Source organism: Rhinolophus ferrumequinum, chromosome 19, assembly GCF_004115265.2.
Source record: "Rhinolophus ferrumequinum isolate MPI-CBG mRhiFer1 chromosome 19, mRhiFer1_v1.p, whole genome shotgun sequence".
Classification (NCBI taxonomy): domain Eukaryota; kingdom Metazoa; phylum Chordata; class Mammalia; order Chiroptera; family Rhinolophidae; genus Rhinolophus; species Rhinolophus ferrumequinum.
The window spans coordinates 30,319,346-30,332,988 of NC_046302.1; the positions used below are offsets into that span (position 1 = coordinate 30,319,346).

At 44.0% G+C, this 13,643-nt stretch overlaps 1 protein-coding gene across 13 annotated transcripts in view; it reads left to right on the plus strand.

The window, feature by feature from the left end:
* Window positions 1–13,643, plus strand: part of FHOD3 (formin homology 2 domain containing 3) — a 436,559-nt gene that overhangs the window by 362,828 nt on the left and 60,088 nt on the right. For all 13 annotated transcript variants that reach the window (XM_033087594.1, XM_033087595.1, XM_033087598.1 and 10 more), the window contains 2 exons: window positions 2,451–2,735; window positions 9,254–10,134. In XM_033087594.1, the coding sequence (XP_032943485.1) occupies window positions 2,451–2,735; window positions 9,254–10,134 (1,166 nt within the window). The remainder of the gene's footprint in view (window positions 1–2,450; window positions 2,736–9,253; window positions 10,135–13,643) is intronic.

Here is a 13,643-nt window from a genome sequence, read left to right on the forward strand (position 1 = left end):
ATCCCAGTTCCTTCCTACTTTGCCCAGTCTCCTGGGGATGTGAGTAGACATGGGCTTATGGAAACCAACTGCACCATCTCCTTGTCAGTGATAAAGCCACACAGAGGCTCCCCTCTCCAGTTTGCTCCATATGCTCACCAATTAAAACTCAAATGCATGTCACATGCTAGGCTGTTGGAAACACATTTTTGCTTTGATGTGGCTATTCTGAAGTTAATGTGTGCAAGAACATATGCTTTCTGTCAACCAAATGATGACACTGCTATTGCTAAAACTATGCTTTTGCCATGCTTGCTTGTAAAATAGATAGGGCTTTGTATCTCTTTGCTAAATACTCTATTATCAGATGAAAAAGAAATGACCATAAAACTTCCTTCAAGACCACAGGGAATTTTTCTCAAAGGCATGTTCCCTCTCTCCCTGTACCAGCCCAGGTTTTGCTTTTAAGGAAAAGTGCGTGACGTGCCCATTCTTAGGCACATGGGCTCTTGGTCATGCCCTTTGGTGTCCTCCTGTTACCGCCAGCCAGGGCATCTCTGCCTGGAAACTTTGCTATCATATCGCTAGTTCCTATAACCATCCCTCTTGGGGATACCCAGCAGGGACAGCCAGTAGGCAGCAGGGGCCTTCGCTGCCTCGGGCCTCACCTTCCTCCTGTCTCCCAGGGAAGCAGGCTCCTGTATTAGGCTAGAGTCCCAAGCATAAGATGTACAGCGTGTCATTAAGCCATGAGTAGGCAGAAGGGAGAGGCTCTCTGCTCTCTATACCCGTTCCTACCTGAAGGGCGTTGGGGCAGGGGGCTTCCCACAGAGGAGTATTTCTTCCCTGTGGTGTCTGGAAGTTACCCAAGGACAGAAGGCAAGGCTGGCATTTCATCCTCCCCACTGCCTGCTTCCCTCCCAAATTCCCTGACGTATTCTCAGAGGAAGGCAGCCTGAGAGCAGATGAGGGGCGGGGGTGGATCCAGTGAGTCCTGGCACAATGACTTCTTGCTGGGAAGCTGAGAGCAGCTGCCCATTGAGGCCTGAGCTTTCCTCTCCTATAGTAATGCCACTGCCTGGCCTGCTGGGCACAAGACATTGCTGGTCATCCCCACTCACCTGAGCTGGCAAGATAACTCCACAAAGAGAGCTCCCCAATCTGCTTGTTCTTAAGGAGTCTGGGTAGGTCTCTCACAGTTCCCACCACGTGCAGATCATGCTTGAAATTCTATATTGCTTTGCACAATGAATGCCTAGGGCTCAAGCACACACTCTTGGGGGTGCGCTGCCAGGATTCCAGCCACGTAGCTTTGCCCAGCCCTGAGAGTCAGACCCTCAGGGGTGACCCATCCTCCTTTGGCCTTCACATGCGGTAGTTGGCTCAGAACTTTTTAATATTCTGAATCGTTTTGCTATCCATTTACAGCTCACAGTTGAGAATTTTGCTCAGCAAAAACATGCAAAGCCACACTGTGCCATTCCCTGCTCCCTAGAGGATAACAGCCATGGGAGCAAGAGTGTTTCTACCTTGGTACAAGCATCAAGTCTCCAGTCTTGATAGGTTTAAAAATAGTTTTGTGCCCATGAGGGATTCTTCTACATAGCTTTCAAAATTATGGGCTAACTTTACATTATGAGCAAACAAATTCAAGCAAAGGGTGACAAGCCTCACTGGAGTAGCCACTGATAAAACATCAGGCTGTTACTTGCTTATCAACTTGATCACTGTGGGTTTTTTTTTTCTCTTTCCCTAAAGAGGCAAAAGGATCATGTACTAGTTTTCTATTGATGCGTAATAAATTAGCACAAAGAGAGTGTTTCAAAACGGTACCCATATATTATCTCACAGTGTCCACAGGTCAGAAGTCTAGCAGAGCTCAGCTGTGTTCTTGGCCCTGAGTATTGCAAGGCCAAGATCAAGTTTGTGTTGGCTGGGCTCTTATCAGGAGGCCCTGGGAAGAAACTATCTCCAGATTCTTCAGGTTGTTGACAGAAGTCAGTTTCTTCTGTTTGCAAGAGTGAAGTCCCAATTCCTTGTTTTCTGTCAGTCAGGAGTTGCTCTCAGCTTCTTAGAGGTTACCCCTTTCCTTCTCACATGGCCACCCCTCCATCTTTAAAGCCAGCAGTGCCATGTCAAATCCTTCTCGTGCTTCTTTCTTTTCTGCTGCTAATCAGAAAACACTCTGCTTTTAAAAGGCTCGCACAATTGGTTCAGTCTCACCTGGGTAATTTCCATGTTTTTAAGGTCAACTGACTTGAGACTCGAAGGTCAGCTATACAATTCCTTCCCAGCAGTGCCTAGATTCGTGTTTGAGTGAATTACCAGGGGATCGGAATCTTGGGGGCCATCTGTAGAATTCTGCCTAGCACAGACAGCATAGAGGAGTCAACCTCATATCCATTCTCACACCTCACTTGATAATTCCAAGAAATTCCTGTTATGATTGTAATCTCCATTGTTTCCACCAGCGAGCGCCAGGGATCCTGCACCCGAACAGGAGGCAGAACTGGAACCAGAGGCAGAGGTGGAGCAGGTGGCACAGGAGACCAGCCAGGAAGTAGCCACTGCCTGTGTAGAGCCAGAGATTGAAGTGGAGCAGGAGCCGGAAGAGCGATCCTCCCTCAGTGAAAAAGAGAGACGGAATGAGGAGGTGAACGAGAGGGACAACTGCTCTGCCTCTAGCATCTCATCTTCCAGCAGCACGTTAGAGAGGGAGGAGAAGGAGGACAAGCTCTCCAGGGACAGAGGAACGGGTAATAAAGCCACTCTGTTCATAAACACATTCCAGGGCACCCCGGAGCAGGGGATCTTGTGTGCTGGCCTCTGGGGTGACCGGCTGGCTCAGCTCACTCACCAGGCAATGTCACCCAGTGTCTGGAGGTAAGGAATGTGCCCACATTGTCAGCCAGCAGCTTCCTACTCCATAAAAGGGGGGCCCCACCCTCTGCCATGCTGTTTATCATTTCCACAGGTGGGAAAAGGGCCCTATAATAAGGGCAACAGAGGACTTTTCCTAAGGAGTAAGCCACAAAAGAAAAAGAGAAATTCCTCCTTTCCTTCTAATTGTTCGTAATGAGTGTAGCTTTTATCTGATTTAAATTTAGAGACATGTCATGTTGTTATCTACTCACTTGAATGAGCTTTTCCAGTGAAGTGTGTTAAACCGTTATGACTGAACATTTTAGACCAGAGCAAATTTGTTTAAAAGAATCGAATGAGTACTTCCAAAAAGTGCTAGTTCACAGTGTACTGAGGTCAATTTGATGTGTTCTGTTGGAATACATATACTTTAAGTAATTTTTCTACAATATACTGAGGTCTGCTGTTTTCTTTGCTATAGCACGTGCTCTTCTTTATGGAATTATATCTTTTTGGTGTTATACCTGATTTTCATTCAGTTCATCTGTGTAATGGTGACTTTATAATTAGGGACCAAATGGAAGGTTAGTCCTCAGTAGGAACTTGTGGAGGGAGCCACTGAGGGTTATCGGAATTGTAAATAATTTATATAATAATTTGAATTATGATTCATATGCGACACCATGGGGCTGGTCTTCCCACCCGTGACTTGTGTGCTGTTAGGGTGGCAAGGAGCCACCTCTCTCAACTAATAGTCCTCAACAATGGTGGCATGTCTTGCATGCCAGCCTTCATTCACCTACAGTGACAGCACTCAAAGAGCCTATGTCTTGGGCCTCAAGGGCAACATGAAGGTTCCATAACAGCCTGCCAACCATGGCATGACCCATGCATAGCTTGACAGCTCACAGACTAAGAATACACTGTCTCTGAAGCAGGATGAGTGAATGAAAATTGAACGAATGAATGAAGCCATAATGCCGCCCAGGAGAACTGTCAATCAGTGGCTTAGTCTGAAATAGTTAATAGTTATAATACTGGGAGTGCCAAAAAAATGTACACACATGACTTGTATTCATCTTTTGTTATCAGTATATATTATTACAATTTTAATACAGTTTTTTTCCTTTCTTAAAATGTGTGCACATTTTTTGGCACCCGCTGTATATTATTAGATTTTATTATCTATATTGCTAGTCATTATGATGCAGTAGGAAAAGAGGACTGGAAGACTTTATTAGTTTATATGTTAGGAATTATTACATTGAAAATCTTGTGCCTGGTTGGAAATGTATGTGCTAAGAGGCATTAACTATATTGATACTGACTTAATTTCTTTCAAAGTGAGATTATAGTTAGTTTCCCAAACTCTACTTGTTACTATTCACATTTAATGTAATTATGGTCATAGTACAGGGTGAAGGTTAGTGTTCTTGATAAGTCTGGACTTAAAATATTTATTTATTATGAATAGCTTTAAGAATTATTCATCATAACCAGGTTAAGTGGGCCTAAAACATATCAACAAGTTGGCTTAGTAAAAATAAGCCAGGGAACAGAACTTTCGTGGATCAGATTGTCCAATATCCTTCCAAAAAGGACAGCTTTCCAAAAATGGAAACTCTGTTCCCAGTTAAGAACCATGGACGTTCTACCAAAAGCTGGTGGTGTCCAAGTGTATGGACTCAGAAATGAGGGCTTTGCAGTGATTTTTCTGCTTCAGTCTGGTGCTGTTAAGAGATGTGATCAGGTTTGTTTATAGTAACTTATCGGTTCATGAAAAATCCCACTGTACACAGGCAACTTCAACAGCAATGAAGTCAGGGCACCTCTGTCGGCATAGCTCTTGCTGTTCAGAATGTTCTCAACTGCATCATATTATAATCATATTCCAATCTTATTTCTAATGATTGTGCCTTATACTTGAAAGTGAGTTTGTAGGGCTTGAAAGAGATTCAACTTATTCCAGTTGCGTGGTTTTCTTTCTCTTTGTTTTGTGTGTTCTGTTCCGTGGCATTAATGTGCGAGGCTTTATCAGAGCATCCATCACACTTTGTTGTAATTACTGGTAAGACTGCCTTTTGTCTCTGCTTGAATGTGAGCTTTTTGAGGAAGAGGATGTTGGTCTTGTTCACTGTGAGTCCTCACTTCCTAACTGGGTACGCAGAATATAGTAGGGGCTCACAAAACTGTTGATGAATCAAAGAATGAGGGGGCATCTGGCTAAGATGGAGAAGCTCCATTGCTCCTAAGTCCTCCTTCTTAAAATATCAACACCCTGGGCATAACAGAACAACCAATCATAGGAGGACTCTGAAAGGTGGAAAGAAGAAGGCAGACTGTCTAGGGACCTTCAGACTTTAATGAGATGGTAGTGAAGCTCCAAGTAGAGTCTATTTCCCTAGCCAAAGGATTAGGAAAAGGAGTGCCTAACAGAACAGCGAGTCTTTTTGGCTATTAATACACGTCCTGCCCTAGATAAGCACTGATGGAAAATCTGTTGCTGTCCTACTCCCCCTTTCCTGGCTCCCAAATAACCAGATGTGTCAAGCATGAATTCTTTAAGAATGAAGGGAAAATAAAGACAGTTAAAGAAAAACTAAGAGAATTTGTCATTAGCAGACCTATTCTTAAAGAATGGGTAAGTTCTTTGAACAGAAAGAAAATGAAGACAGAAGACTTGGAATTTCGGAAAGGAAAAACAGAATGGGTAAAAATAGGGATAAATTAAAAAGGTTGTCTTTTTCCTCATGAGTTTCTTAAATCATATTTGATGGTGGAAGCAAAAATTACAAGGTGTTTGATATTGTGTTCAAGATATGTAGAGGAAATACTTATGACAATTATATTTAAAAAGTGGGGACGGTAAAGGAATCTAAAGGGGAGTAAGGTTTCTACACTTCAAAGAAGTAAAACATCAATACCAGTAGATTAATGAGTTAGTGTGTATATTGTAATATGTAGAGCAACTGCTATGAAAATTACATGAAGCAATGTACTCCAAAACACTATAAATCAAATTGAATTTTTAAAAAATGTTCAAGTAACCTACCAAAACCAAGAAAGGAGAAATAGGAACTAAAACAAAGGGAACAAACAGAACAAATGAAATGGCATGCTTAAGCCCTAATAGATCAATAATTACTTTAAATTAAAAGACTAAGATTTGCAGAATGGATGAAATCCAAACCTACTCGTATGCTGTCTATACAAAACTCATTTCAAGTATAATGACATGGGCAGATGAAAAATTAAAAGTTGGGAAAAGATACAGCATGTCAACATTAAAAAAGAAAAGCAGGAGTGACTATATTAATATCAGATAAAGTAGACTTCAGAGCAAAGGAAATTACTAGGGACAAAGAAGTACACTGCATAATAATAAAAGAAGACTTAAGATAATGAAGAAAGTAAGTGAGAAAACTAGCATTTAAAATGTTACCTGATTATGCTCTTTTCCCTGTTGCCAAAATAAGAAATTGCCAACATTTCCCAATAAATGAGAAAGAGTGAGGCAATCTGGTGAAAGACTCAGCCACTTTATCTGCTGCAGCCTCCTGGCGTTAAAACAGTCTCCCTGTTTATAGGACTGTCTGACCAGTTGTAGAGACACCAAATTACCAGATTTTTCCATCATGTGCTCAAATGCCATCTCCTGTCTCTTTGGTGGTGGTTATCTCCTAAGTGTATTTTGTTTGTGAAAACTATAAGAAAGCTCAAGAGCGCTTTGTTCTGGGGTTGGCCCCTCAGTGAGGTTAGGACACTTGTTAGAATCGAATAGAGCACAGAGGACAAATCTGCACTGGAAGGAACAGAGCACCTTTGTGCTTCTCCTACAAATGCCTCCTCTAAGATCAAGGCAGGGCCAAAGGGAAGAGACCAATGTCAGCCCCCGGCATATTTGATAGGGCTTTTCTCCTTTGGTAGAATGAAAACTCCTGATGCTCATATCCATGACCGAGGTTTCCTGCTACTCCCAACACAAGTATTCACGGAGGCCCTGGATATCTTACAGAGTTCATCCTGAAAGCCCACCACACAGCCCTGCTGGCTCTTAGGAAGCAAACTCATAGGAATAACATCCTGACCATTCATTCATTCATTCATTCATTCATCCATCCATCCATCCATCCATCCATCCATCCATCCTAGATGCTGGGGATGTAACTGTGAACAAAACATACCCAAATCCCTGCTCTTGCAGAGTTTGCAACCAATGAAGAGGATCGTTTAACAAGTAATTATAATTGTTCCAGTGATGAGGCAAAGGCAGCAATAAAATACGCAAGGAAAATATGTGGAAGGTTAGACAGTAATAAGTGCTCCGGTTAAAAATAAAGCAGGAAAGGATGATAAATAGTGTTGGGTAGAGGGCGGGTTGCACAATTATAAATAAGGTGGTTGGGGAAGACATCACTGAAAAGATACTATTTGAGCAAAGATCTAAAGGAGGTTGAGAAGCAAACTGTGTGATTAACTGGATGCAGTTTATTCCAGGAGGGGCAAAAGTACGGAGGCTGGGTCATGCCCAGTGAGTTCGCAAAATGTCAAGGAGCTACAGCAGCTGAAGAGGTTCATGTATTTATGGCTAGGGTGGCAGCAGTAGGAGATGAAGAACATTAAGGTGGGATCTCACGGGACTTGTGAACATTGAAAGGTCACTGGCTTTTTGTCTCAGTGAAATGTAGCACCATTAGAAGACTTTGAGCAAAAAGATATAATCAAGCATTTTAACATATCACATGGCTATGGTGTTAAGAACTACTATAGAGGGGCAAGAGTGGAAGCTGAGACAGGTGAGGGGACATCCTTGCAAAGCTGTAGGCAAGAAACCGTGCCATGCTGCTTCAGACCAGGATTGTGGCAGGGGAGGTAATGAGAAAAGTGGTGGGATTCTGGATGTAACATGACGACTTAGCTAACAGGACACGTTGCTATGTTGGATATGTGGGATGAGAGAACTAGAGGTGTCAAACATGACTACGAGGTTTTTCGAACTGGCAGGTAGATGACTGAAGTTACCATACCTGAGACGGAAACTGTTGCAGGAGAAGCATGGGAGTGATGGCAGAAGGTGGTATTTAAAGCCCTAAGACTGGATGAGATGATGACTCAGAGAGTGAATGTAGATGGAGAGAAGAGGTCCAAGGATATTTAAAGGTTAAGTTAAGGAGGAAACAGCACAGGGGACTGAGAAGCAGCAGCCAGAAACAAGGAAGCAGACCAGGTGAGTGCAGTGTCCCAGAAACCAATTGAACGATATAAATAAAGGCAGAGGGAGTTATCAGCTGGGGCTGGGGCAAAAGGCAAGTCATCGGTCACCTGGAAAGGAGCAGCTTTGAAAAGTGATGGGAGCAAACACTTCATGAAACTGGGTTCATGAGAGAATAAAGAGAGAAACTGGAGACAGTGAGCAAAACAACTCTTACAAGCAGCTTTACTTGAAAGGAGAAAAGTTGGATTGTAGCTGGAGGGATAAGTGCAGTTAATGGAAGGGTTTTTGTTTTTGTTTGTTTGTTTGTTTTTAAGATGGGTGAAATTATACCACGTTCATGAGCCAGTAGGAAGGTCTAGTAGGAAGAGCATAGGAGATGCAAGACAGAGAATTGCTGAAGTGGTTTCCAAATGCTCCATGGAGCAGCTGACCCCTGATAAGAGAGGGACGATTTATCAGTAGCACAGGAGGGAGGCCATGGCTGGGGTTCCGGTGCAGATGGGTGCGCGGAAGTAGAATGAAGAGTGTGGAAGATCTCGTCTGCCTTCGTCTATTAAGTTGTTGAAGTAGGAAGCAAGGCCATGCTTGTGCGAGGATGGGATAGGTAAGGACGTTTGGAGGAGAGAGGAGGGGTGTCAAAGGTCATTTGGATAGTCATGAATAAGACTGGCAGGCAGCTTTAAGGGTCTCCTGAACTCTAGTGACCACGAACTTAAAGTGTGACCATGGTATGGTTTGTGCATTTCTCCAGGCGCTTTGAGCTGTCCTGGTGCAGATGTGGAACAGGGAGACTCTACAGCCTTCTGTGGGCAAAGGGAACATCTTCCTGGCCTCGCTGTGTCTAGTTAGGACAGAAACCCCCTGGTTACCTGTGGCTGGATGGGTCCTGCCCAGTTGTCATCGGTGGGCAGGAAAGGTGAGGAAAATTTCTCCCATGAGCCTAGGCAGGAGCCATGAGCATTGTCCCTTTTGCAGGAGTCTTGGTCTGGGAGTGGGCCGCTGGGACGTTGATGCAGCATCTCTTCCTGGTTAGGTTTCTTGTCAGTCATGACCACCTTCCTCTTCAGTTGTTTTGCTTCAGTCTCTTCTCTGAAGTGACTCTGTGGATAGCCCCCATATTACCTAATTGGTTTTCTCCTGGTATTGAGGTCCTTGCCACTTTCTCACTTTTTTGTTTTCCTTCCTATGTACTTTCAGGTTTGTGGTCCACGGGTGTTCAGGATGCTGGTATAAATGAACAGTGTGGCGACATCCTCACCAACAAACGATTCATGCTGGACATGCTGTATGCCCATAACAGAAAGCCCACGAATGATGAGGAGAAGGGGGAGGGCGAGCCCACGGGGACTGAGCAGGGGGCCGAGGCGGTGGCCAGCCTGGCCAGCAGGATATCCACCCTGCAGGCCAACTCTCTGGCCCAGGATGAGAGTGTCAGGAGGGTGGATGTTGGCTGCCTGGACAATCGGGGCAGCGTGAAAGCCTTTGCTGAGAAATTCAACAGCGGGGACCTCAGGAGAGGGTCCATCTCCCCAGACGCGGAGCCCAATGACAAGATCCCAGAGAAAGCATCTGCGCAGCCCAAGACGGAGTCTGACTACATCTGGGACCAGCTCATGGCCAATCCGAGGGAGCTCAGAATCCAAGATATGGATTTCACCGACCTGGGGGAAGAGGATGACATCGACGTCCTAGATGTGGACCTGGGTCATGGGGAGGCCCCGGGACTGCCGCCCCCGCCCCCACCCACCTTTCTGGGTTTGCCGCCCCCGCCCCCTCCGCCCCTGTTGGACAGCGTACCTCCCCCTCCAGTCCCCGGTAATTTATTGGCTCCTCCTCCAGTATTCAACGCTCCTCAGGGCTTAGGGTGGCCCCAGGTACCCAGGGGTCAGCCAGCATTCACTAAGAAAAAGAAGACCATCCGTCTGTTTTGGAATGAAGTGCGGCCTTTTGAGTGGCCGTGCAAGAACAACCGCCGCTGCAGAGAATTCCTGTGGTCAAAACTGGAACCTATAAAGGTGGACACTTCCAGGCTGGAGCACCTGTTCGAGTCTAAATCTAAAGAACTGTCCGTCTCCAAGGTACCGCTAGCGTCCAGCATGCTTCCTGATTTGCAGAGTTACTTTCTGCTGTTGAGTAGGACTGAGACATGTGTTGTATATAAAATTCCCTTTGTGTTGCTTTTGCTATTTGGTAAAAGGAAAAAAAAAAGGCGGTTAGTATAAAAATCTGACCTTTAATATAGTGCTCTGTGCTATATGCTAGGGGTATGCTAAATGAGCAAGGGACCTTAACAGCTAAGACGGATAGCAGCTTACCAACTCCATTAGGCAAAGGAGCTTTAAAAGACCCAAGTAGCCCAGAAGAAAAGACAAAAAGATTAACCCAGAAATATTAGCATAGTACGCTGGCAGATGCTGAGGTCAACTAGAGGAAAGTAGAGTTGTTAATTTATCAAACACGTGGACTGTATCCAGGGTATGTGTTTGATTGTTCTTACCTTTATTGATTATAGTTGGTAGTAGTAGTTTGAACCTCAGCTCTAACCACATGATGCTTTTGCACAGGCAGCAATCCAAATGACATTTCTTTGGATAATCGCTGGGTGAATCAGCATGATGCAACTATCTAGATGTTTCCAAATAGCCATAGAGTTATAGTAGTATCCTACAAATAGTATGCATCCATCTAGATTTCTTATTTTTCGTAAAGTTTTAGAATTATGTCAGCATTGCTGCTGTGGTATTTTGAACAGAGATGTTATATCCACTTTTCTGAATAGAAAGCACTCTACATGAAGTTATTGGGCATCAAAAGTAAAGTCCTGATTAATGAACACTGATAAAGAAACTGCAACATACTGGATTGGAGATTTTATTTCTAATGATTTGCTGCATTAATGGGGTCTTCTTTATATGTCTTCAAGAACTAGGTTTTTAGTGTGTTTATTTTATAATCCTTGTGATTCTAGGTGTGTTACAGTTTTAAAGCAGGTTTAAGACTATCCTCTCTTCTCAGGAACTAGGAGTATGAGAAAACATTTTGTAAAGTATAAATTAGAGTGAACAGTCAAGAACTTATGAATTAATTCTAGCTCCACCTGTTGCTCTGTTTATCATCATTTGGGGTGAGTATAAAGCTGCCTGAGTCGGGCTTCCTGACCTGCCAGTTGAGCACGGATTCTGAATCAAAAAGTATGTGCAGCATCCTCAGGACAAGAGTGCCCTTCAGACAAGGAGCCAAGTGACAGAGTTAGTGCCTGTCACCGCTGTGTGTTGCCGACAGGGCAGGTAGGGGAGCTGTAATCAGTCAACTTCCTGTTAAAACTCGTGCCAGGAATCTGGGCGTCTATGTGCTGCTCTTCCCGAGTTGACCTTTACCCTGGTGTCGATTTCTGCCCAGTCTCAGTGAGGATGTGAGTCTAAACTGTCTCCAGCCTCAGGAATCCCCCCAAGTCAGAATTACAGCTTTCTCCTATTTATGAATCCAAACCACTAGAATCCAATGCAGAAAATCATGCCAAATCAGTCCTTTCCTTCAGCTGAAAGTAGACCCCCTTTTGTCCTCTTTAGAAAATGACACTTAGGAAAGTGATGCTGGACGCCTGCTCTCGGTGTCTCTGTGTCCTGACTTTCCCAGGACTGGTAACACGTGGTGCTGTGCCACTCATGTGTCCCCTTCAGTTCTTAAAGTCAGCCTTGGCATTTGGGAGAAGACTGGCCCTGCTGGGTTACAATAGCAGTCTCTGGTTGCCAGGAATTACCCCACACTTGACCTTACTCACACCACCCTCCAGCCCACTGATCTAGTTGGCTGGTCTTCTTCCTCCTCCTCCATCCCCTGTGGGCTCATCTGGCTGGCTGCACCCTCACGGCCTCCTCTGGTTGCTCATCACCCTTGGAGGTTGGTGGGCAGAGAGAGGCTGGTCCTTGACTCGAGGTAGGAGGAATAAAGGGGAGTAACAGTTTGTCAGGGAAGGCACTTCTGACTTCATTTTTACAAAGGAAATGGCAAGACGAAAAGATGGCAAGATGAATGGCTTCCTTGAGAAGACCCAAAATGGACAGTTCTCCTACTTCCCCCCTTTTCTTGTCCCAGTGTGGACGGTGAGAAGAGTCTTGGTTGTGCCATCTCAGTAGCCCAAAGTTCCATTCTTGCTTAAAGTAGGTGGTAACCTCTTAAAATACTCTATTGCCTAGCTAAATGACAAATATTTGCCTAGTTTTTATAAAGTGAGAGCATAAGAAGAAAGTAATATATTGAAAATTTACCAAACGGATTCCAGACTGCTCTACATTGGGATCCAAGAGCCCATACCTTTGTTTTGTGGAGATGGGAAATGTAAACAGGAGGTAATTTACAACTGTTACAAAAAGTGAGAAGGCAAATTAGGATTAAAACACAACACACTGCAGAGTTGAATCCATTATGTGCCCGTTGCCATTGCAAATATAACCAATTTTACTTCTGTTTCTAATCTTTGACTGTGATTTTCATAAAACACAGTTATAAACAGCCACTTCCGAATTCTGGTTCATGAGAAGTTTTTCATTAAACACAATAGAGTGCAACAAAAATAACATGAAATAGATTTCATAAGACAGCACACAGCAAAGGGAATCAGTTTTAGTTTCCGTCAGAAAACTTACATGAGACCAGAGTTATAACCATTCCAGCATTCCCCACCCCCACCCCACCCCACCCCAAACAAAGATTCATGTGCCAGATCCAAGACTGGGTCACCACTTAACGGAAATGATAAGAACAGAAAGATGTGCTTTTGGATTTCCTTTCCAAATAGTTTCTGGAACTGGATCTATTTTTCTCTCTCTCAGCAGGAAATATATATATAGCTTTTTAGTAAGATGACTTTAATTATGTTTTGTGAAGAAAGACAGAAATCCTGTGCTAAATTTCATCATGTTGTGTTTCTACTGTTGGTCTAAGACATGGTGAATCCCATGGGAGATAAAGTGACCCCAGAGCAAGATGTCAGGGCAGGAAGCCCTTGGGGGTGTGGGGACGTACCCTTCAGGGACTTGGCCGCAGGAAGTGACCTTCCAACCCGTGTGCCCTATGCAAGGTAGCACAGTTCCTCCCGCTCCCAAAGAGCAGCTTTTACATCCCAAGTTACAGACAGACCGAGACAGGTGTGAGGTGGAAGAGGAGACCAGAAGGAAGACGGAGACTTGGCTTTCCCTTCGGGGACCCTATAATGTCTTGCTCCCTCGAATTCATTGGGTTTATCATGGCGAGGGGGCTCCAGAATGGATATGGAGAAATTTGTTCAACTTCATTTACTCTGAAGTTTCTAGATGTATCAGATATTATTAGCTGTGACATTTTAAGAAAATTCAGAAATGACGATGTCTTGGTGAGAATACTAGATAAACTACATTAACCTTGGAAATATAACTGTTTTACAGTTGCTATCCAAGACTCAAATGGGAAATTAATGCTTTTTTTCCTACACCATGAAGCAAGCCTATTCTGGCAAGTGCCTTAGATAATTTCTTCCTCACTAAAGGTGTTCCAGCCTTTTATACACTTAGTCGGTTTTGTTGCTGTTTTGGGTTTTTTTCCTTCACGC